This window comes from Gigantopelta aegis, chromosome 15 (genome assembly GCF_016097555.1).
Source record: "Gigantopelta aegis isolate Gae_Host chromosome 15, Gae_host_genome, whole genome shotgun sequence".
In the NCBI taxonomy this organism is placed as follows: Eukaryota; Metazoa; Mollusca; class Gastropoda; order Neomphalida; family Peltospiridae; genus Gigantopelta; species Gigantopelta aegis.
The window spans coordinates 38,050,167-38,075,549 of record NC_054713.1 but is presented as its reverse complement, the minus strand read 5'-3'; the positions used below and the strand labels follow the sequence as shown (position 1 = coordinate 38,075,549).

General features: G+C 41.3%; 2 protein-coding genes across 3 annotated transcripts; both read right to left on the bottom strand.

Moving 5' to 3' along the window:
• Window positions 1-6,814: 6,814 nt before the first annotated feature.
• On the bottom strand, window positions 6,815-7,369 carry LOC121389812. Its single transcript, XM_041521462.1, has one exon. It carries the CDS (start codon window positions 7,367-7,369, stop codon window positions 6,815-6,817), a length of 555 nt encoding a protein of 184 aa, XP_041377396.1.
• A 2,518-nt stretch (window positions 7,370-9,887) lies between these two features.
• On the bottom strand, window positions 9,888-20,037 carry LOC121390667. 2 transcript variants are annotated; one of them, XM_041522540.1, is made up of 5 exons: window positions 19,904-20,009; window positions 19,357-19,479; window positions 14,117-14,223; window positions 13,009-13,055; window positions 9,888-10,304 (listed from the first exon to the last, which is right to left on the bottom strand). In XM_041522540.1, the coding sequence occupies exons 3-5, from the start codon at window positions 14,181-14,183 to the stop codon at window positions 10,071-10,073; spliced, it is 348 nt and encodes a 115-aa protein (XP_041378474.1). In that variant the 5' UTR covers window positions 14,184-14,223; window positions 19,357-19,479; window positions 19,904-20,009; the 3' UTR covers window positions 9,888-10,070. The 2 variants fall into 2 exon arrangements, with proteins under 2 accessions (XP_041378474.1, XP_041378472.1); XM_041522538.1 differs by lacking the exon at window positions 19,357-19,479 and having other exon boundaries at window positions 19,904-20,037.
• Between the last annotated feature and the right edge of the window lie 5,346 nt (window positions 20,038-25,383).

Below are 25,383 nucleotides of genomic sequence, written 5' to 3'. Positions count from 1 at the left end.
TAAGTAGACTTACACATGTCTAACAGCTGAGAACCAATATTGTTCGTTTTAACATCTTGACTGACTTTAGTTAAAGGTATATTCATATTAACTATGCATGCTGCACTATTCAAATATTCACTCACACTTTCGTCTAGATCAAGCAAGTCAGTAATATCACAATCAGCAATATAATCAGGTAAAGTACTGGTTCTGGCATTCATATCACCAAGTAGTAAAATGTAATCTGTCTCACTAACATGTTTTTGGATTTCTTGTTGTACAGTGTAGAAGGTTTCAGCATTGTAATATTTCGAGTTTTCAGGCGGGATATAAATAGCACCAATATGTAGATCATCCGGCAGTTTTGTCAGTTTTCTGTCAATTTTACACCAAAGTAAATATTCTGATGCAATATCTAAAACGGATACAACTTTAGATAGCTCTTGCTTAATGAGTATTGCAATACCTCCAGATCTACATTTCGTTTTTGTTTTACGGTTATTACAGTACACAACGTAACCTGGAATATCAACGATATCAAAGGAATCCAATTTTGTCTCTACAAAACACACAACGTCATAATGTTTAATAAAATCAATTAGATCTGGAAAATTAGACTTTTGTCGAAGACCACACACATTTAATGTGGCAACCCTAAGAGTTGTCAGCTTACCTTCTCTTTGTCCGTTAACATTGCTTGTTGTGATATCACCCGAGCTAGTGTCGGTGTTGTGTATTAAAGATTCCGTTACATTTATATGCAGTATAATTGAAATATGGTGCTGTGACAAATTGTTACGACTTGTAGCATCATGACTTAGCACGGGCTCTCCTAGCACGGTGTCATTGTTAACAACATTAATGTGTATGTTAAAATTATTTACATTATTACCACAACCATTAAATATGAAATCTGAACAAGCAACATTATTTTGAATATAGTAATGTGACAAATCATTGCGATTTTTAACGTCATGTGGCTTGGAATTACATAACACAAAGTCACTACCTATAAAATAATGTTGTATATTATTGTCACATACGTTATGTGTTCCACCCTTTATATCGTCTGTGACCGGCCTCGGTGGCATCGTGGTTAGGCTGGTAGGTACTGGGTTCGAATCCCAATCGAGGCATGGGATTTTTAATCCAGATACCGACTCCAAACCCTGAGTGAGTGCTCCGCAAGGCTCAATGGGTAGGTGTAAACCATTTGCACCGACCATTGATCCATAACTGGTTCAACAAAGGCCATGGTTTGTGCTATCCTGCCTGTGGGAGGCGCAAATAAAAGATCCCTTGCTGCTAATCGGAAAGAGTAGCCCATGTAGTGGCGACAGCGGGCTTCCTCTCAAAATCTGTGTGGTCCATAACCATATGTCTGACGCCATATAACCGTAGATAAAATGTGCTGAGTGCGTCGTTAAATAAAACATTTCTTTCTTTCTTTCTTTCTTATATCGTCTGTGGTTTCCACACACGTGGAAGTAGTATGATCGGTCACACAAAGCGGATCATCGTGCGTTGACCACTGAACACAACTGGTATGCCCAAGCTGACATAAATTATACTCTCTATTTAAAGCCGATTCGTGTGAATAATTATCAGCTTGGTTAATGTTTAATGGCTGGGAAAATGTTCTTCCTTTATTGTGCTTGTGTCGTACTAGGAGTATTACACACTGCCCAAGAGTCGCTTTTTCTGTTCAAAACAAGACATTGATCGATGAACCGCCAATCATTTCGGGTTTTTCATCAAATCTGAGACGGATGTATTGCATTTTTTCTTATTCTCCTTTACTAATGCATTTTATGTAATGACACACAGGTCATCCCCGCCCCCGACCACCCCCTGCCGATTCCCTAAACACTTTTCGGTGGTACTTCGAAGTTTATGAGAGAGAGAGAGAGAGAGAGAGAGAGAGAGAGAGAGAGAGAGAGAGAGAGAGAGAGAGAGAGAGAGAGAGAGAGAGAGAGAGAGAGAGTGTGTGAGTGTGTGTGTGTGTGTGTGTGTCCGTCTTCCTTTGGATCCGCGTCGATTTGTGTAATTTTAGATTTCGTGGAAAAGATTGCAGGGTAGACATGGCATCTTATCATGTCGAAACAGTGGATGTTGTGTGGGTGGATGTGAGTGGTGGGTGCTGTATCTCGAAACTTAGAGCCACTGACCCCAGAAGAATATATAAAAGGAGAAAAAAGACGGGACGGAAAAATAACATTAAACATATTAAGTATATAATATATATTTTACTATTACATGGACGTCGGAAGATGAGAGGAACTGCAAGGGGGAGGAAGCTATGGGACAAAATACATACCCATCGGGGTGAGGTCGATCCCCTTTGGTGGGCCCATTGGTCTATTTCTCGTTTCAGCCAGTGCACCACGACTGGTATATCAAAGGCCGTGGTATGTACTATCCTGTCTGGGATGGTGGTTATAACAGATTCATTGATCCTAATTTTCTCTCTAAGACAATATGTAAGAATTACCAACTGTTTGACATCCAATAGCCGATGCTAAATACATCAATGTGCTCTAGTAGTGTCGTTCAACAAAACACACTTTAGCTACTGGAAAAATCTAATTAAAATTAGCTCCACTATTACATGTGGATCTAACAACAGCCCGTTGGAGCTCATGTCCAGTTGACCTATCATTCGACCAATCAAAACCTTACTTGCAAAATCATGCCAGTGATTTGAAAAGAATTTGAAAACATACGGGATTATGCCGAGGGTATACGAAATGATTCGGGTGAATTATGAAGTATGCCTGAAACTAATTTCAATATAAAATTTTATATAAAATTCGTTTCAAGACGAAACGCACGCCACCCCCCCCCCCAAAAAAAAAAAAAAAAAAAAAAAAACCCACACACAACAAAACAAACAACAACAACCAAACAACAACGACAACAACCCGTGATCGTATAACCATAAAATCTGTTTATACTAGTATACAATCCAGAGTTTATTACTGCACTTTCCCCCCTGTTTTTCAGTGTTGAAATAGACCAACAATTTCGCCTATTGCATAAATAGTATCACCCGATATTTTTAGAATAACGCTATAAAAGACGAAGTGTAATTGATCGATATTTAAATTATTTATAGACGAAATGTCACCTGGACATGGGAGTCCACGCGATGCTGTTAGATCTACTGGTAGACCCAGTAGAGCTAATTTTGATCAGATTGCTACTGGGAAAAGGTCGAATATAGTCATTTATAATCGGATCATTCGCTTTTATACGTACATGTGGAATTTCTCGTCATGTAGCTAGGGATGTACCTAAAATGGGTAGGGGAGGGGCAGAGCAATTGCCTCCACTACCACCCACCACAAATTATGAAAACTGCTTTTTATGTCTTTTTTTTTTTTTACTTCAACTTATTTTCGTGCTTATATCCAATTAAAGTTCAAGCACGTTGTCCTGGGCACACATCTCAGCTATCTGGGCTGCCTGTGCAAAAAGTAAAGTTTGTTTTATTTAACGACGCCACTAGTGCACATTTTTTTTTTTTATCTTATCATCTGCTATTGGACCACAATCATATGGTCATTCTGACACTGTTTATTTAGAGGAAACCCGCTGTCGCTACATAGGCTACTCTTTTACGACAAGCAGCAAGGGATCTTTATTTGTGCTTCCCACAGGCAGGATAGCACAAACCATGGCCTTTGTTGAACCAGTTATGGATCACTGGTCGGTACAAGTGGTTTACACCTACCCACTGAGCCTTGCGGAGCACTCACTCAGTTTGGAGTCGGTTTGGGTTTGGAGTCGGTATCTGGATTAAAAATCCCATGGCTCGACTGGGATCCGAAACCAGTACCTACCAGCCTGTAGACCGATGGTCTAACCACGACGCCACCGAGGCCGGTCGGGCTGTCTGTGCAGGACAGAGGGTGCGTGGTTTGAGGTTAGTGAGAGTCGTTAAAACTCACTCTGGATAGGAGTCGGTACCGGGCTGCGAACCCTGTATCTACCAGCCTTATGTCAGACGTCGTAACCACACCACCGAGGCCGGTCAAGCTGACCCCCCCCACTCCCCCACCCCCAACAAAACCCAACTGTATTTACTATGCTCTGTTTAGGATACCTTTCTACCCCCCCCCCCCCCCTTAGTTATTTATAGGCACGGCCCTGGCAGCATTGATTTTTGTTCAAATTTTAGTACAGCTCCAGTATGTAATCATGGTCACTTACATCGAACCACGAAGCAGGTGCACTCCAAAAATAACGACTATGCCATTTCCGCTCCTACATGCGCATTGCTTTCAAAGTGGAAGCCATAATGGACACCTCGTGCGTGGGATTCAGAATCAAACGTGGACCTTGGCATTCTTGTGTAGTGCTTCTGATGAACCTTAATGAAACCACGAAGCTCGTAAATTTGAAGAAGAAAGTTAAAGTTTGTTTTGTTTAACGACACGGTCACACCACGAGAGCAGATTGATATATTAATCATCGGCTATTGGGTGTCAAACATTTGGTAATTAGAAAATTCATTATCAACTTATTTTCGTGCTTATATCCAATTAATGTTCAAGCACGCTGTCCTGGGCTCACACCTCAGCTATCTGGGCTGTCTGTCCAGGACAGTGGGTTAGTTAGTTGGTTTGTGGTTATTGAGAGAGAAACGGGTGTAGTGGCTTTACACCTACCAATTGAGCCCTTAAGAACTCGCTCTGGGTTGGAGCCGGTACCGGACTGCGAACCCTGTACCTACCAGCATGTAGTCCGATGGCTTAACCACTGTGGCACCGAGTCCAGTCCTTGATGAATTTATGAAGCCCGCAGATTTGAAGAAAAAAGTTAGTTTGTTTTGTTTAACGACACCACTCGAGCACATTGATTTACTAATCATCGGCTATTGGATGTCAAACATCGGCTATTGGATGTCAAACATCGGCTATTGGATGTCAAACATCGGCTATTGGATGTCAAACATGTGCTAATTAGAAGAACGAAGACGTTTGTTTTGTTTAATGACACCACTAGAACACATTGATTTTGGTACTTAGAAAGAAAGAAAGAAAATGTTTTATTTAACGACGCACTCAACACATTTTATTTACGGTTATATGGCGTCAGATATATGGTTAAGGACCACACATGTATTGAGAGAGGAAACCTGCTGTCGCTACTTCATGGGCTACTCTTTTCGATAAGCAGCAAGGGATCTTTTATATGCACCATCCCACAGACAGGGTAGCACATACCACGGCCTTTGATATACCAGTCGTGGTGCACTGGTTGGAACGAGAAATAGCCCTATGGGCCCACCGACGAGGATCGATCCCACACCAACTGCGCATCGTTGGCCAACTTTGTGCTAGCAGTTGGTATTCTGAGTACAGCTAAGCATTACGAAAAGGGATATTCGTTGAACGCCACCTGGACAGAGTAAATTGTTTTGCCTTTTGTTTTTGACCACGGCTACTTGGTGTCTAATGCTAGGGTCAGACTATCAACTGTCACGACGGAGTTGGCCAACGGTTGCGTTGTAATTTTCCTCAGATTAACAACTAATCGGTCGTAGAAGTCGTATACGACGAAGATCGAGTTGTAAAAGCGCTCAGACTAGCAACTGGACAGCCGTAGAAGTCGTGAGATCAGCGAGTTGACCGAGTGCGTTGTGACAATTGGTAGGATAAGCCTATTTCAATATTGTGTCGATAGAGAGATAGAACCATAGAGGGAAAAACCATATAGACTACTTGGGATAAAGTAGCAAGGGATATTTTATGTGCACTTTTCCATAAACAGGACAGTACATACCACGGTCTTTACTTTGATATACGAATCGCAGAGCACTGTGAGGAACAGTAATATACGGATAGCTTTTTTTGACGTAGAGAAGATTGGATTTTATTTTGGAGTTTGGGGGGGGGGGGGGGGGGGGGGTGGATGGGTGAGTGGGTGTTTTGGACACCTACGCTGTTTCTACATAATTGAGGCCAATAGCAGTCCTCCTGTGGCCACTTAAATGTTCGTTCTGGAGTATGTCTATTGATCTCTCTGCGTACTGTCCTGGAGACAGTTAATTCCTTGGAACAAAAACCCTTTCAGAGCTTGTGGCAATCTGGTGTTCTTACACAAACACGACATATGTAGTAGTTTGGGCAATTCCGAGTCGCAAGTGTTGTTATAACACCATCAACGCGTGCGGTACTTCTTAAAGATTGATTTCGGCACACCGTGTGTCTTGTAGCTGGGGGCTACATCTGCATGGTTATATTTGGTGTTCTTTGATAAATGAGATTTGAAAGTGCTATTGTTATGTCATATACTAGTATATATACTGAGTAAAAAAAGAAAAATCACAACCGTTTCATCTTGGCTAATTATCAAATAATATTATGACAGAAGAACGTGTTAAATAAGATATTTTTTTATTTATTGTATCACGTCCAAAGAAAGAATAGGAATAAATATTGAATAAAAAAATTGTTCGATGCGCCCACAGCATTCGTCAAAACCACAAACAGTCAAAATGGTAAATCACAAACAGGGTCGTCTGATGAAATCACAGGTTCATTTGCGCGTGTACCCACAACTGCATGGCAACGCCTCCTCATTGACTGCCTGATGCGTGTAAATACTGCATTAGGGATACGGCACCATTGTTCCACTAATGAGGAACCAAGTTCCTGCAAAGTCTGTGTAGGGTTTCTGAGAGCGCGCAGGCGTCTTCCCAGCACATCCCAGACGTGATCGATGGGATTCAGTTAGGGCGACCTTGAAGGCCAATCCATAACATTGAGGTTGCCACGGATGACAAGAAGTCGAGAACGGCCATTTTCACAAAAAGCACCCCAAACCATCAAACGTCCGCCTCCGAACACTGAGCATGACGTTCACCACATCGTCTCCAAATCCTCTTCCTGCCATCGACATATCGCAGTGTAAATCTTGATTCATCGCAAAACACGACTCCAGTCCATCGCAAATGGCGTTGTGCCCACTGTTGACGTTGACGTCGATTAAATTTGGTCAAAATGGTTCCAACATATGGGCGCCGTGCGTGGAGGTGAGCGGTTCGCAGCCGATTTCGGATCGTTTGCGTGGACACCCGACGTCTGAAAAGTTCATTACTTTTTGCTGTAGCTGACATGAAATGGTTCCGGAGGTAACGTAACACAATATGACGGTCATCTGCCTGTGACGTCATACGTGGTCTACCCGGTCGTGGGCGATCAGCTGTGATGCTCGTTTGTTGTACTCGTGCCCGCAGATCATAAATTACCCATTGACTGTAACCCAACGCCCTTGCAACGTCAGCTACTGACGTTTCCGCAAACATTCCTTTTCTGCAAACATTCCGTTTCTGCAACATCCTGACGGCACGTTCATGCTGCACATTTGTGAGGCGTGGCATCGAAACAGTTCGTAACAAATATCGTTTTAATATGTTGTTTCGTTGTGTCAGACTACTGTGAGCAAGTAACGATGAAAACAGGTGTGCTATTGTAGTCACGTGACCAGTGGCACGTGCAAAACCACTTTTGCCTCAGTGGTGCTGTGCACGTGCAAAACCACTTTGCCTCATTGGTGCTGTGCACGTGCTATGCATTGGGTCACGTGGGCTGTGATGGGCTTCAAATGGAGTGTAGACATTGCCATTACAATATTTATTCCTGAAAAATACCTGCTTTCAACACTTTTAGATTGTGAACTTTTTAATTTGACTCAGTATATATAAGATATGCAGAATTCCCAGCGATTCAAGTAACATCACATCGTGGCTGGTCTTAATTCTCAATTAAATGTAGAGACAAATGGTGTACTGTATTACTCAAGTAAATATAGGGACAAATGGTGTACTGTAGTACTCAAATCAATGCAGGGACAAATGGTGTACTGTAGTACTCGAGTAAATATAGGGACAAATGGTGTACTGTAGTACTCAAGTAAATATAGGGACAACTGGTGTACTGTAGTACTCAAGTAAATATAGGGACACATGAATACTGTAGTACTCAGGCAAATATAGGGACGAATGGTGTACTGTAGTACTCAAGTAAATATAGGGACACATGCATACTGTAGTACTCAAGTAAATATAGGGACAAATGGTGTACTGTAGTACTCAAGTAAATATAGGGACAACTGGTGTACTGTAGTACTCAAGTAAATATAGGGACACATGAATACTGTAGTACTCAAGTAAATATAGGGACAAATGGTGTACTGTAGTACTCAAGTAAATATAGGGACACATGAATACTGTAGTACTCAAGCAAATATAGGGACAGATGAGGCACTGCATTACTTAAGTAAAAGTAGGGACAAATGGTGTACTGTATTACTCAAGTAAATGTATGGACGAATGGTGTACTGTAGTACTCAAGTCAATGTAGGGACAAATGGTATACTGTAGTACTCAAGTAAATGTAGGGACATATGGTATACTGCATTACTTAAGTAAATGTAGGGACAAATGGTGTACTGCATTACTTAAGTAAATGTAGGGACAAATGGTGTACTGTAGTACTCAAGTAAATGTAGGGACAAATGGTGTACTGTAGTACTCAAGTAAATGTATGGACAAATGGTGTACTGTATTACTCAAGTAAATGTATGGACGAATGGTGTACTGTAGTACTCAAGTAAATGTATGGACGAATGGTGTACTGTAGTACTCAAGTAAATGTAGGGACAAATGGTGTACTGTATTACTCAAGTAAATGTAGGGACAAATGGTGTACTGTATTACTCAAGTAAATGTAGGGACATATGGTGTACTGTAGTACTCAAGTAAATGTAGGGACATATGGTGTACTGTAGTACTCAAGTAAATGTATGGACACATGGTGTACTGTAGTACTCAAGTAAATGTAGGGACAAATGGTGTACTGTAGTACTCAAGTAAATGTAGGGACAAATGGTGTACTGTATTACTCAAGTAAATGTAGGGACAAATGGTGTACTGTAGTACTGAAGTAAATGTAGGGACAAATGGTGTACTGTAGTACTCAAGTAAATGTAGGGACATATGGTATACTGTAGTACTGAAGTAAATGTAGGGACAAATGGTGTACTGTATTACTCAAGTAAATGTAGGGACAAATGGTGTACTGTAGTACTCAAGTAAATGTAGGGATAAATGGTGTACTGTATTACTCAAGTAAATGTAGGGACAAATGGTGTACTGTATTACTCAAGTAAATGTAGGGACAAATGGTGTACTGTAGTACTCAAGTAAATGTATGGACGAATGGTGTACTGTAGTACTCAAGTAAATGTAGGGACATATGGTATACTGTATTACTCAAGTAAATGTAGGGACATATGGTGTACTGTAGTACTCAAGTAAATGTAGGGACGAATGGTATACTGTAGTACTCAAGTAAATGTAGGGACAAATGGTGTACTGTATTACTCAAGTAAATGTAGGGACAAATGGTATACTGTAGTACTCAAGTAAATGTAGGGACATATGGTATACTGTATTACTCAAGTAAATGTAGGGACAAATGGTGTACTGTAGTACTCAAGTAAATGTATGGACAAATGGTGTACTACAGTACTCAAGTAAATGTAGGGACATATGGTGTACTGTAGTACTCAAGTAAATGTAGGGACATATGGTGTACTGTAGTACTCAAGTAAATGTATGGACAAATGGTATACTGTAGTACTCAAGTAAATATAGGGACACATGAATACTGTAGTACTCAAGCAAATATAGGGACAGATGAGGCACTGCATTACTTAAGTAAAAGTAGGGACAAATGGTGTACTGTATTACTCAAGTAAATGTATGGACGAATGGTGTACTGTAGTACTCAAGTCAATGTAGGGACAAATGGTATACTGTAGTCTTAAGTAAATGTAGGGACAAATGGTGTACTGCATTACTTAAGTAAATGTAGGGACAAATGGTGTACTGTTTTGACACCTTCCTACGCCACTGATTAGAGTAGTTTGGTTTGCAGTTAAAAGTACATACTCTAAATATGCGTTAGAGCAGATAAACGAAAAATATGTCAGAAGTGGACATCGTAGGAAATTCCCATGGACCCTTCAAATAACATAAAGATGTGTATAATTTTCTTCACCACAGATCAAGTTAAGAATTACACCATTAGCCAGAAGAAGCCGTCATGCGGTGCCTGCTGTATGACGTCATTCAGCGGATACACGTAGTCCGTTTGTATGGGCAGTCGCAGATGATCCCGTTTGTACGTCATCTTGTGGACGGCCTTCTGCGATATGTTTATTTCCGGTAGCAATGTCGGTGTTTCCTTTGACGCATGCGTGGTTTCCATGTGTGCTAGCGGATAGTTGGAAATAAACTTAGAACGTAGTTTCTGGAAGAGAAAACGATAAAAGATAAAAAGAAAAACCCCCACAAAAAACGAATAACAGTTTTTTTTTAAAGATACCACGGGAAAACTTGCACTTTTAATCTCAATGGGAATTAAGCGTCCCAATTGCTGCTGGTCTCGCCCAGAACCAATGTAGCAAAGGGTGTTAACATAAGATACTTTAAAGTATACGACGGAAGACCTATATTAAAGTGTAGTCTGTAAACTGAATAGAAAACTGCGAGGTACTTTGATGATCAAGGACACGCTTCCATATTTGGTTTCCAATGTTGCCAGATTATAATTTAAATTATGTTTGTTCTCATGTCAAGATACAGTGATAAAATGTTAAGGATGAAGACCTCCTCAGCTCCCTCCCGTCTTCATCCTTATCAATTCCTCTCCCTTATCCTTCCCTTTGATCCAACCTCCTCCGCTCCCTCCCATGTCTTTGGGGTGAGACGTAGCCCAGTGGTAAAGCGCTCGCTTGATGCACGGTCGGTTTGGGATCGATCCCTGTCAGTGGGCCCATTGGGCTATTTCTCGCTCCAGCCAGTGCACCACGACTGGTACATCAAAGGTCGTCGTATATGCTATCCTGTCTATGGGATGGTGCATATAAAAGTTCCCTTGCTGTTAATCTAACAGACTAGCCCATGAAGTGGCGACAGCGGGTTTTCTCCCTCAATATCTGTTTGGTCCTTAACCATATGTCCGACGCCATATAACCGTAAATGAAATGTGTTGAGTGCGTCGTTAAATAAAACATTTCCTTCATTCCCTCCCCTGTCTCCAACCGCTCAATTCCGCTCCCTTATCTTTCCCCTTGTCTCCAACATCTTCAACTCCCTCCTCTGTCTCCGACCCATCCCCTGTCTCCAACCCCCTCAGCTCTCCCCTTGTCTCAAGCCGCCTCAGTTCCTCTCCCACATCCTTCCCTGGACCCGACTTCATCTGCTGCGCTCCCCTGAATCCGACATCTTCAGCTCCCTTTCCCTTGCTCCAACCTCCTCAGCTCCCCCTGTATTCATCCTCCTCAGTTCCTCTCCCTCATCCTCCCCTTAATCCGACCTCATCTGCGCCCTACTTTAATCCTACTCCCTCAGCTACCCTTCTTCGACTCGGTTTTCCTCAGCTCCGCTCCGCTCCCTCTCCCTTCCTAAATAACCCACTAACTCTCCACACCAAAATAACCCATGTCATTTCATTTCAACTTATTTTCGTGCTTATATCCAATTAAGATTCAAGCACGCCGTCCTGGGCACACACCTCAGCTATCTGGGCTGTCTGTCCAGGACAGTGGGTTAGTTGTTAGTTGGTTAGTGGTCAGTGAGAGAGAAGAGGGTGTTGTGGCCTTGCACCTACCCATTGAGCCCATAAGAACTCGCTCTGGGTTGGAGCCGATACGGGCTGCGAACCCTGTACCTACCAGCCTGTAGTGCGATGACTTAACCACTGCGCCACCGAGGCCGGTCTACGTCATTTGAGTCGTAATAGTCCAGTAAAAATAACCTGAAAAATAGGCGAACCTAGGTCAAATTGCAACAGAAAGGTTTTTGATCTTATTCTGGGGTTATCCCTACATAACATATCCAAAATTGGACTAAATCGGACCACCGGAAGTAAGAGAAGCCACTAGTAGCAAGACGCCACTCAGAACCGTCTCACGCCTAACTGACTTGATGTATTAGTAATGACATAAAGTAATCCTCCGTGAAATCAAATGGAAAAAAGAAAGAAAGAAAGGAATATTCGTTTAATGACATCTTAACACATTTATTGTTTTGTTTTTGGACCGGCTATTTTGTGTCCAATATAATATATTATGGTTATTTCGACACTTGGTTGATATAGTAGTCTAGTAGATTAGGTAACAAACAAAAAAAAAACAAAAAAAAATTGATAAAGGCGTGAACTTTTTTATACTGATAAAATGTGTAATACTCTTTGATATAAAAGCAGGACACCCGCGATCCAAACACAATTGCGGCTGCCATCTTGGTTTTCAAAATGGCCGCCATCAAAAAACCAAATCTACCAATATCTTGGCTCCCATTACACATAAATATTTGATTAAGTTGCTAATCCCATGTTTTTACACCCAAGGAATTCAACAGAACTGACTAAAATACCCTAAATTCACTTTAAAAATTAAACATGACCTTAATAATAAAATAAAATATATGGAAAATCACATATTAGCTTCTTGGCTGTTCAAAACATCCGGCCTAGGAATAAAAGTTTGTTTTATTTAACGACACCGCTATTTCACATTGATTGAGTAATCATCGGCTATTGAATGTCAAACATTTGATAATTTTAACATATAGTCTTAGAGAGAAAACCAGATACATTTTTCCATTAGTAGCAAGGGATATTTGATATGCACCATCCCAGACAGGATAGGGCATACCACTGCCTTGATATACGAATCGTGATGCACAAGCTGGAACAAGAAGTGGTCCAATGGGCCTACCGATGGTGATCGATCTTAGACCGACCGCGCATCAAGCGAGCGCTTTACCACTGGACTACGTCCCGCCCCCTCGTGAAATGAGAGAGAGAGAGAGAGAGAGAGAGAGAGAGAGAGAGAGAGAGAGAGAGAGAGAGAGAGAGAGAGAGAGAGAGAGAGAGAGAGAGAGAGAGAGAGAGAGAGAGAGAGAAAACAACACACAAAAAAAAAAAACCTCAATAAAAGTCGACAAACCTTTCTTAACACTGGTAGCCATTCTTTCTCTCTAAGTTGGGGAAGTACTGCAATAATAAATAAATAAATAAATAAATAAATACATAAATTTAATAATAATATTCACCATCATCATCATCATCGTAATCGTATTACACATTTTAAAAACTTCATCATACAGGGCCGTACCTTGTGGGTGAGGTGTTTTGAGGGCGGTAATGCGGGGGGGGGGGGGGGGGGGGGTCAGTTAGTTTACTTTAAAGGCCATTTAATTCAAATTTCCATTAAACAAAATAAATTTCATGGCTGATACTGTTAATATTGAACAGCGGTGTGTGTGTGTGTGTGTGTGTGTGTGTGTGTGTGTGTGTGTGTGTGTGTGTGTTGTGAGGTTAGTTAGTAATACTCTTAATATTATGTTGTATGATGTTCCACTGGATTAAATAATATTTGAACAGAGGACCTACCTACGGCGGCCACTCGAGGTATCAGACAAAAGTAGTTGTCATAGAGAGGTGGACTTCGTATATAGGTATTAAAAATATCACACAAAATCTAAGCTTTTAACGTTGTACTGGTAGTTCGGTTGATGTACAATGTACATGTAATTAAAACTAAATTAACCCCAACCCCCCCCCCCCCCCCCCCCCCCCGCCCTAAAAAACAAAAAAAAAACAAAACAACCCCCCCCCCCAAAAAAAAAAACCCCCCAAAAAAACCCCACCCATTTACTCGCCCTTGCATAGCCACGGACCAATCAGCTTGAACTTATACGTCACATGTCACAAAGCAATCAATTTCGATGTTGCAAGTTCATCGTCTCAAACATTTGATAATTCTTACATTATAGTCTTAGAGAGGAAGCCCGCTACAGGGATCTTTTATATGCACCAACACACAGACAGAATACCCTTTAATATACCTTTATGTGCACTGGCTGGAGCCAGAAACAGCCCATTGGGCCCATCGACGGGGATCGATCCTAGACCGACCGCACACCAGGCGAGCGCTTTACCACTGGGTTACGTCCCATCAGTTGTGGAGCATTGGCTGGAGCGAGAAATAGCCCAATGGGCCCATCGACGGGGTTACGTCCCGCACTTAAGCATAAAACAGTTTTGTGACTTACCTCTCGAAGATTGCGGCTGTGTTACATTTCTAAACTTCAGGTCCGCAGCCTGGCCTTCAACAGTCATAACGGAGAATCTATAACGTCTTCTGGGTGGGTGCCGAGGTCTAAAATACATCACACATAATATGTCACCGATCCGTATGGAACCGCCGGAATGTTAAATATGTATATATATTTTTTTTTTCAACATGCCCCTTTAGCAACTCGGGCGCTTCGAGCCCTCGTGTGAGGCACTTCGTGCCTCATCATAAACCTAAACGATGCCCCCCCTCTCAAAATCCTGGCTACGAGCCTGCGATTCTTTGGCTGTAAATTTTGGTGGCTCCAGGAATGTTTAAATGGGGTTCATAGTCATTATGGATAAGTGCAATAAATCTTATTTAGAATATTTAAAGACTAAACACACACACACACACACACACACACACACACACACACACACACAGAGACAGACACACACACACACACACACACACACACACACACACACACATTTACACACACACACACACACAGACAAACACACACACACACACACACAGACACACAAACACACACAAAAGCACACGTACAAAAGCACACGCACGCACACAAACATACATACACACACAGACAGACAGACACGCACACACAAACACACACATACACACTCTCTCTCTCTCTCACACACACACATACACACACACACACACACACACACACACACACTCACACACACTCTCTCTCCTCACACACACACACACACACACAAAGACACAGACACACACACAAAGACACAGACACACACACACACACACACACACACACAGACAGAGACACACACACACACACACACACACACACACACAGAGACAGACACACACACACACACACAGATACACACACACACACATTTACACACATACACACACACACAGACAAACACACACACACACACACACAGACACACACACACACACACACACACACACACACACACACACACACACACACACACACAAAACCACCCACCACAAACAAAGAAAACACAGGGAAAATATATTTAAAAAAAAGGTTCATTAGCACCCGACATCTACACTCTTAGAGTGTAGCTGAATGTAGGCTAATGGTGGAGCTATGGACAGTGAAAACAATTCTAGTGAATATCAGATAGACCAGGCGCTTTTGTTTTTAGACAGGATTGGTAGTATTAACTGCCATATTAAAAGTTGGGTGAACTTCATAGTTTGACCCAGTCCAGTGGTAAAGCGTTCAATTGATGCGCGGTGTGTCTAGGATCGATTCCCGTCGGTGGGCTCATTGGGCTATTTCTCGTTCCAGCCAGTGCACCACGACTGGTATATCAAATGCCATGGTATGTGCTATCAGGTCTATGGAATAGTGCTAATACAAGATCCATTGCTACTAATTGAAAATGTAGCGAGTTTCTTCTCTAAGACTATAGGTCAAAATTTGCAAATGTTTGACATCCGATAGCCGATAGTTAATAATCAATGTGCTCTGGTGGTGTCGTTAAACAAAACACATGTTTAACTTGAGAGGGTCGATAATCAAACACATTGCCCGGTACCACTACAGAAAACACTTTGTACATTAATGTTTTTACATTTTCTCCATACTGCACTCGGTGCAGTCTTAAGAGAATAAATTCTTGTCCTTTTTTTTTATCTTGTTGACATTCATTTAAACGTGCCTTGTTTTCTGTATTTACCAGCGATAAATATATGTAAATTATGAGTGATGCTGAACACACATTGTGCGATTCTGCAAGGTTTTACTGATGCCTCGTGGGGATCCTTGGAAATGTTACGCTTTGCAATTGAGTTTTACTTTAATTTACATACTTATTGTTTGTTTATTTGCATATTTAACCTCTTTTTATAATCAGTAATGTAAGAACAAGAAAGAAAGAAAAAGGAAGATGAAAAAAGAAGAATTAAAAAAAACCCCCCAAAACATGCGAACCACACAGGCCTCGTATTATGTGGTTTTGCAATTATAAATATTGAATCCCTCACTTTGCCTGGTTCACATCTTTTCTTACACACCCGTTGGTGAGAACACCATGCGTTATTTATGATAACACACACTTATTTACACACGTATGAGTGTTAACAATTTTAAGACATACGACTGACCAGGTCACCGATGTCATATATCCAATGGAAAACAAAACGATGGAAATCGATTACACTGTGACGTATAGTTGACCTGACAATCATGTGTCTGTGACGCGTAAGTCAGCTACAAGTGACAAGGGTTCTAAATATCTTTTAGTCGAAAAAGATGCTAACATTTGCTTAAAACCCGGTTTTTGAGGCTATGTAAGCAATAGAATAATACATTCGTGTCCGTTAGATACCATTTATCTTACAACTCGTTGTTTAAAAACGTATCAAACTCGCTTTCGCTGGTTAGATACATTATAAAACAACTCGTGAGATAAACGGTATCTAACGGCCACTCATGTATTATTCTCTGCGTTAGATACATTTTAAAACAACTCGTGAGATAAACGGTATCTAACGGCCACTCATGTATTATTCTCTGCGTTAGATACATTTTAAAACAACTCGTGAGATAAAGGGTATCTAACGGCCACTCATGTATTATTCTCTATAAGCTCTATGCATATTGTGATGAATCAGAATGATTAATTTAAATGTATACTATATATGTATATACATATAATATATGTGCATTTATATGTGTATTTTATAATGTATTCTCCTGCACTACACTATATTGTACAGCCATTGTATAAACGGTATTGTGTGTGTGTGTGTTTTTTTTTTTGTACCGATTAGCTGTAAAATTGTAGGTCATTTAAAAATAATGAATTGAGAGAATGTTGACTATGGCCAATTTTGTCGTCCACAACAACATAACCCGCTAACAATTGCCGATTACCGACTCATTGATGTATCTAAGGACAAATCAAAACTGGCATGCGATCAACATAAACAAAGTAGACGCGGAAGCAAGGGGCTGGGGTGGGGGTGGGTAGTGTTGGGGGTGGCGAGGGGCGCGCGCTCTTTTTCGCCGAAGTCTAAAATAAAAATAAAATAATAAGTAAAAGCCTGTTCAAAAATCTCTTGCCATGTCCCCCGGTACCGGCTCCCACCCAGAGCGAGTTCTTAAGGGCTCAATGGGTAGGTGTAAGGCCACTACACCCTCTTCTCTACCGGCCTCGTTGGCGTCGTGGTTAGGCCATCGGTCTACAGGCTGGTAGGTACTGGGTTCGGATCCCAGTCGAGGCATGGGATTTTTAATCCAGATACCGACTCCAAACCCTGAGTGAGTGCTCCGTAAGGCTCAATGGGTAGGTGTAGACCACTTGCACCGACCAGTGATCCATAACTGGTTCAACAAAGGCCATGATTTGTGCTATCCTGTCTGTGGGAAGCGCAAATAAAAGATCCCTTGCTGCTAATCGGAAATAGCCCATGTAGTGGCGACAGCGGGTTTCCTCTCAAAATATGTGTGGTCCTTAACCATATGTCTGACGCCATATAACCGTAACTAAAATGTGTTGAGTGCGTCGTTAAATAAAACATTTCTTTCTTTTTTTCTTTCCCTCTTCTCTCTCACTAACCACTAACCAACTACAACTAACCCACTGTCCTGGACAGACAGCCCAGATAGCTGAGGTGTGTGCCCAGGACAGCGTGCTTGAACCTTAATTGGATATAAGCACGAAAATAAGTTGAAATGAAATAGGGAAGTCGCCTAGACGACGTCGTGAATTTGACATTTAACAGATGATAGGTAGCACTGTGTACGCCTGACACCAGATATTGGTACTATCGTAGCTATTATCTTGCTACATATCTTAGCACCACGATTGAACTATGGTAATAGAATTGTTTTAAGTAATAACATATAACTTAAGTTTATAACTGTTAATGAAACAATTATATATACCACAAAATGAAATCTCATAGACGACAATAGTAACATATGTGGCTAAAACTCCTACCTGCAGCGTATCAATCGACATAAACGCCACAGATATTAATACTACCACCCCTCATCCTTAAAGTGAATCAGAAAAAAATGGAGGGCCAAGCTGCTCATTTCTGAGATAATGGGTAGCGTCTATGACTACTCTAGTTCCGCATAAAATTCGAGTACCCTTTTTTTACAGGTACCCCATACATGTTTCAAGCACAAGGCTACTTGACACAGTGGTACTAGATGAAAGAAAATTGCATACGTTTTTTGCTCAGATGAAACCTTTTTTTTTTTTTTACAACCAACACACTCACATTTATCACCAATTACAGAACTTGTGGTGTTCACTTCTCTATCAAAAGTTGGGCGCACCTCGAACTTTGACCCAGCCGGAAATTATTTGGTTTAAAACTATCGTAAACATGACAGACTTTAGCTTCTCTCTGTTATAACCTTATTCAAATGTTTGTTACAGGTTTGCATATTAACTACACTTAGTGTCCATTTTTTACGGGCTGAAACTAGGGTCGTTGCCTTTAATTATTATTTTCTGTACTTGTGCTAGCAAGCTTTCTTTGTTACCGTCTGTACTGCTAATTAACGGATATGTGCTCCACAGTAACTGTCGACTACAAATCAACGTTTGACATATGATCGCCACGTTCAGAAATAATGTAACAGGACTTTATGAATTTAACCGTTCTCCACAAGTTCCATGCGGTGCATTGTCATAGTAAGTGAATCTACAAAAGTCAAAATCTTTCTGCGAAGCATAGCGTAGCGGAATCTGACGAGTTGTTCCGATTGTAACTAAATGAAAAGTAAAGACGGACATGACCGAGGTGTTCCGATTGAACCTACGAATACAAGAAAGAAAGAAAGAAAGAAATGTTTTTATTTAACGACGCACTCAACACATTTTATTTACGGTTATATGGCGTCAGACATATGGTTAAGGACCACACAGATTTTGAGAGGAAACCCGCTGTCGCCAATTCATGGGCTACTCTTTCCGATTAGCAGCAAGGGATCTTTTAGTTGCGCTTCCCACAGGCAGGATAGCACAAACCATGGCCTTTGTTGAACCATTTATGGATCACTGGTCGGTGCAAGTGGTTTACACCTACACATAGAGCCTTGCGGAGCACTCACTCAGGGTTTGGAGTCAGTATCTGGATTAAAAATCCCATGCCTCGACTGGGATCCGAACCCAGTACCTACCAGCCTGTAGACCGATGGTCTAACCACGACGCCACCGAGGCCGGTCCTACGAATACATTTACCTGGACAAGTTTTTCAGAATACGTAATCAAAACTGGCTGAGGCATTCCGAATGGTTTTAGACTGTTCGATAGACTGGTGAAGTGGTCGCTATTATGTCCTATATGTGGTTGGTTGTGCAGATACTAATAGGAAACCAGTTGAAAACAATAAAAAAAAAAAACGTACAAATATTAGTTATTTGCATTTGGTACATAGGCCTAATACAATATGCGTACTTTTTCGATACGTGATAAGGTTTTGACTTGCCCGACGCTATTTTAACTCGCCATGGGCGATAGGGCGACCATAAAGTGCACACCCTGTTACTGAATGTGTCGATACGCTGCTTATATCAATTTTATTAATAAACGTTAATATTATCGGCAGTAGGAATTGATTTGGTATATTAGAACCTTAAATGGTCTCAAGTAGCCATTTAATTAATCGTGACTGACGTTACAAAAAAAAGAAAAAAAAAAGAAAAAAAAAAAGAAACTTCTGTTTAACGTCTGTCAGGGTCAATTAAAAAAATGTGACATGCAGTTACTCATATATATATAAACTTACGGTAATGGCATTTTTTTTTTCCCAGGCGATTTGTTTTCCCTTTTCTTTTTATCTTTGTTTAGACAATTTGCCTTTCTGTGTTTAACGTTTCATCTAGAGGCCATGTAACACAGTACGACGTCACGTGATGTCATACGTCGATATATTGTTGACGTCACACAAATGGTACTGGTGGTATGTGTTTTCCTGTCTGTGTGGAGCACATGAAAGATCCCTTGCTGTTGTATTGATAGGAGTAGGCTAACGTGTATTACGGCAGCCCCCCCCCCCCCCCTCTCTATGTCTGTCTCTGTCTCTCTGTCTCTCTCTGTCTGTCTTTCCCCCCAAGGGTTTAAATTATCTTGTGTTGGATAGCAAATAGTAATAATTTAACATTACTTCTTTATCCTTTCGTACACTAACAAACTTTGCCAGTTGTATTTTCAATATCCACGCAGGTATCTGTTTTAGTTGAATTCAATTACTGCGTTCACACTGCAAACCACAATCGATGCGCTTTTTGCTTAGGGGCGTAGCGTGGTCTGGACCGGGGGGGGGGGGGGGGGGGTGTTCGAATATGAACCAAATGGACCTTTTTCTATTTTGTTTTTGCACCACCAAAAACTCCATATGTATAAACCTGTATGTTTTAGTTCTGACCATTTGCTTCAGCGTGGGGGGGGGGGGGGGGGGGGGGGGGGAGGGAGGATTCGTCCGAACCCCCCTAGCCTACGCCCCTGTTGCTGAACCACTGTAGAAACAAGCATGTGAAAACCGATAAGGGAGAGAGGTGTGTGTGTGTGGGGGGGGGGGGGGTATCTGTGGGTTCCAAGAAAATATTTACTTTCATTGTTTTCATATATATATATATATATATATATATATATATATATATATATATATATATATATATGTATGTATGTGTGTGTGTGTGTGTGTGTGTGTGTGTGTGTATGTTTGTATCTGTGTATGTATTGATGTATGAATATCTATATATTGTATGTATGTCGAGGTTGACTGTTACATACATAGATATTAACGCACTGGCGCAGGGGATAATTAAATCCTTTCTGGCCTCAGAAATTGTCCCATGCCGTTGCTGGGACTCGAACCTGTGGCACCGAATCGCCCGCAAATTGCAAGACTAACCACGATACGCTCTGAGCTATGTATGTATGTATGTATGTATGTATGTATGTATCTATGTATGTATGTTATATTGTATCTATATATCTATATATCTATATCTATATCTATATCTATTGTGCAATGGACAGTATTACAAAATAACATGGGCAAAATCCACCCAGAAGGATTACCATAAAAAATACAAATTGTTTTAATTCTTCTTCAATTATAAGAAGTGAATATTTGAACCATATCATATGTCATAATTAGAAAGTATAGTGGACCGTCATCAATCAACTCTCACCCGGAAGTCAACTGTGTAGGTCTCACTACACAGATGCCATCTGCCACTGGAACCCATGTTCAATGGCCCGACTTCAAATGAAGATTGCCAATAGAACGGGTTAACTTACATCATTGCTAAGATACGTAATTGAGAACATTTCCGTCTCGGTTGTTTTGCTATATGACCGCATCTGGCTGCAGTACCGGTCCGAACAGGTGGTTCATTGACCGATTCACTCCGGCTGTCTCTTGCGCTATACATCCATGTCCCAAAAGTTCAGTGTACAATATTACAAAATAACATGGGCTAAATACAACCAGAAGGTTTACCATTAAAAAACAGCAACAAATTGTTTTAATTTCTCCCCAATTACAAGAAGTGACTATGTGAAGCACAACCAGGGCCGTAGCTAGGATTGTTTGTTTGTTTGGGGGGGGGGGAGGGGGGGGGAGAACTGAGTGGTCTAAAACTCTTTTCTTAAAGTTTTTATAATGCTTTCCGAATTTTTTCTGGGGGGGAAGGGGGCAAGTGCCCCCCTTGGCCCAATGCTAGCTACGGCCCTGACAACATGTGTCACAATTAGGAACTACAGTGGACCGTCGTCAGTGAACTCTCACCCGGAGGTCAACTGTGTAGTGACACCTAAACAAAACAAGCTTTAACTGTAATCTTCTGCGAAAAAAACATCCTCTCCAGGGAGATCATGAAGTGTAATGTCCTATTACGAACGTATGACAGGAACAAACATGATATTATTATTTGTTTTATTAACAGACTGTGTATATTCATACATAAACGAACATCAAAACATGTTCCTTTAAAACAAGCTAAAGACTTATATAGACTGAATAACGCGCGTGTTAAAAAGAAAAACCCGAAATACGACTAGACTAGAGCGACTACACTGATGTGTGCGATGCGTGCGTCTCAAAACGCATGCGGCCAGACGCAATGAAATAATCGTTTATGGTGTTAATATGTCCAAAGTGCAAGCCGCAGACGCCTCGGACACAATAGTTTGACCGCACGCACGCGCTGTATCCAGTTTATATGAGCCTTAACACATATATAAATGTTAGCATACGGAAATACGCAAAAAACACATCTGTTTCGTTTGCCATTCCAAACACTTGACAGTTCACTAGATCCTGAGCTGACGGTGTTAAGGCTAAATAAAACAAACAGATCGGGCTGTGTGCGGCTGTTTGGTTAAATTCCATTCCATCCAGTGCTCCCCAATTGGTATTTAAAACGATGTACAGTGAAACCTCTCAAAACCGGACTCTCTGTAAACCGGAATTCCCTCAAAACCGGACATTTATCACGGTCCTTTTTAAAAATTCATTACAGAACTTAACCTCTCTAAACCGGATACCTTTTAACACCAGACATTTTACTTGGTGCCGAGGGTGTCCGGTTTAGAGGGGTCTCACTGTAGTATGTGCTGTCGTGTTTATAGGGATATGAATACATTAACCGAGAATACTGTATATTATAGAGGTAGCTTTCAAATGCATCCTTTATCCTGTTTAGGTCAATAAATATTCGCTTTATCCGACGAAGCAAGTGTGTAGTTTTGTCTTAGTATATTCAAATGCATTTATAAACAATTTACCTTTTTTTTTTAGCAGTTCTGTATGTACATATTTTACAACACTTTCTACATCCGTCTGTCTTTCTCTCTTTCTCTCTATTGTCTCTCTCTCTGTCTCTGTCTCTCTCTCTCTCTCTCTCTCTCTCTCTCTCTCTCTCTCTCTCTCTCTCTCTCTCTCTCTCTCTCTCTCTCTCTCTCTCTCTCTCTCTCTCTCTCTCTCTCTCTCTCTCTCTCTCTCTCTCTCTCTCTTACACAATCTGTCTCTCTCTCACTCTCCCCTGCACGTGCTGTAACCTAACCGTGGTGCAGGGGTGTAACATTCTCTTTGAGAATGGCCAATACAGCACAACTCCCCTTTTAGGGCACCTTGTTGGCCGTGAGGTGCATCCCGTAATGCTGGATGATGGGATCCTGGTGGTTGAGTTGGGGACATATCTGCGGGTATGTTTTCTGGCAACACACCACTTTGGCCTGGAATTCAGCCAGACGTGTGGTCAGGGAGGGCCGACCCGATCAATCGGCTGGTCACGCCATGCTCAAGAGCAAACATATTTTGTTATACTTGCCAAGAACAACCATTCCTTGAATGACCATGTGCATATGTTGCTCCTGGGGCGGTGGCTAGAGTCAATCAGGTGATTTCTTGTCTTTTTTATTTCCTGAGTATATCAACCATGTATCCCTGGCATGATTGTCTGGTGGTTATCCGCAGCTTCATGTCCCCATGTTGGACTCTGTGATGGGTGGGGGCATGGTTGATGAATTCATGACTCTACAATGTGGGTAAAAACAACTCTCAAACTTCAGATGGGACCCTGAAAAGGGTCCACACCGAGGTTGCGGATTCCTCATCATATGATGAGGAGTCCAGGACTAGTTTGAACTTGAAAAAGTCAAAAGTTATTACATCTGAATCCTGGCCGAGGTTCCTGGTCAGCAGTTCGTCTGTTGATGGAGCCTTGAGCTAATTATCTCCATTTGCTATTCAGAAGGGGCTTGTCGGCTTGGCTGGCGAGCCAAAGTCTGTGAAAAAACTGAAAAGTAGTTCGCTACTGGTAGAATGTATGACTGAGAGGCATTCATCGTGTCTTCTCAAGTCTACTTCATTGTGTAATGTGCCACTAAAGGTATCGCCTCACGCCTCCCTCAATTCATCGAAGGGGGTAATCCGGTCAAGAGATCTGGAAGGAGTCACTGAACATGAAATAACTGAAAATTTGTCATCACAGGTAGTGACATCGGTGAAAAGGATTAATATTCGTCGGAACAATGAGTTTGTTCCAACGAATACTTTGATCTTATCTTTCAATACACCAGTCTTTCCTCAATCAATCAAAGCCGGATATCTCAGTATATCTGTTGTGCCATTTATACCGAATCCCTTACGCTGTTTTAAGTGTCAGAAGTTTGGTCATGGTTAAACTGCATGTCGAAACAAGTTGACATGTGCTCGTTGTGGTCAATTTGACCATGACAGCAAAACATGTACTAATGACATTCTTTGTATCAATTGTAAGGAGAACCATTTCGCATATTCGCGAGAATGTGTCAGATGGAAATTCGAGAAAAGCGTACAACAGATTAAAGTTGACAAAAACTTGCCATTTCCTGAGGCCAGGAAACTTGTGGAAACAGAAACACCTGTCGTAGCAGGTAAATCGTATGCTATGGCAGTCAAGGTTTCCACAAGAAGTATTTCAACTAATACTGACATCACTTGGAGATATGATGAGGCTAAATATCGAAAGCTTTCTGATATTGAAAAAGCTGCTAAACAGGCTGATAAGGCAGCCCAGAAACACAATGGAGTTTCGCAGAAGCAGCAGGACTCTCCCCAAACACCTAAAACATGTACAAAAGTTACACAAGTGTCACTGGATTCGCAGAATCCACCAGGTAGGTCGACTACTATGGTGCCAGGCCCTAGTGGTCCTCCTCAGTCAGGAAAAAGAAAGAAAGCCAGTAAGGAGTACTCTTCGGGATGTTCTGTCCCGATAAGTAATTCGTTTGATTCTTTGGTGATGGACGTGGGTGATGAGATTGATGATTTGCCTCAAAATCACTCACGATCTAAGTCAAAGGAAAAAAACAAAGATCAATCCCATACGTCCCCCTGATGACTAAGTCAGTCATTCAGTGGAACTGCCGTGGGCTTAGGCCCAATTTTGATGAATTAAGTCTTTTAATTATAAAACATAATCCTCTTGCAGTGTGTCTTCAGGAAACTTTCTTGAAGGACACTGATCATATTACCATGAGAGGATTTAACCTCTATCATAAGTTTCATGAAACTGAAAATAGAGCATCTGGGGGTGTTTCCATTCTTGTTAATGAAAACATTCCTCAGAGTTCAGTAACATTAACTACCAATTTACAAGCTGTGGCTGTAAAGGTTACAGCTCATAAAACTATTACTCTGTGCTCAATTTACTTGCCACCTCGTAATCATTTTAATTTTAATCCTAGGGATCTTCAAGGTCTTCTTGACCAGCT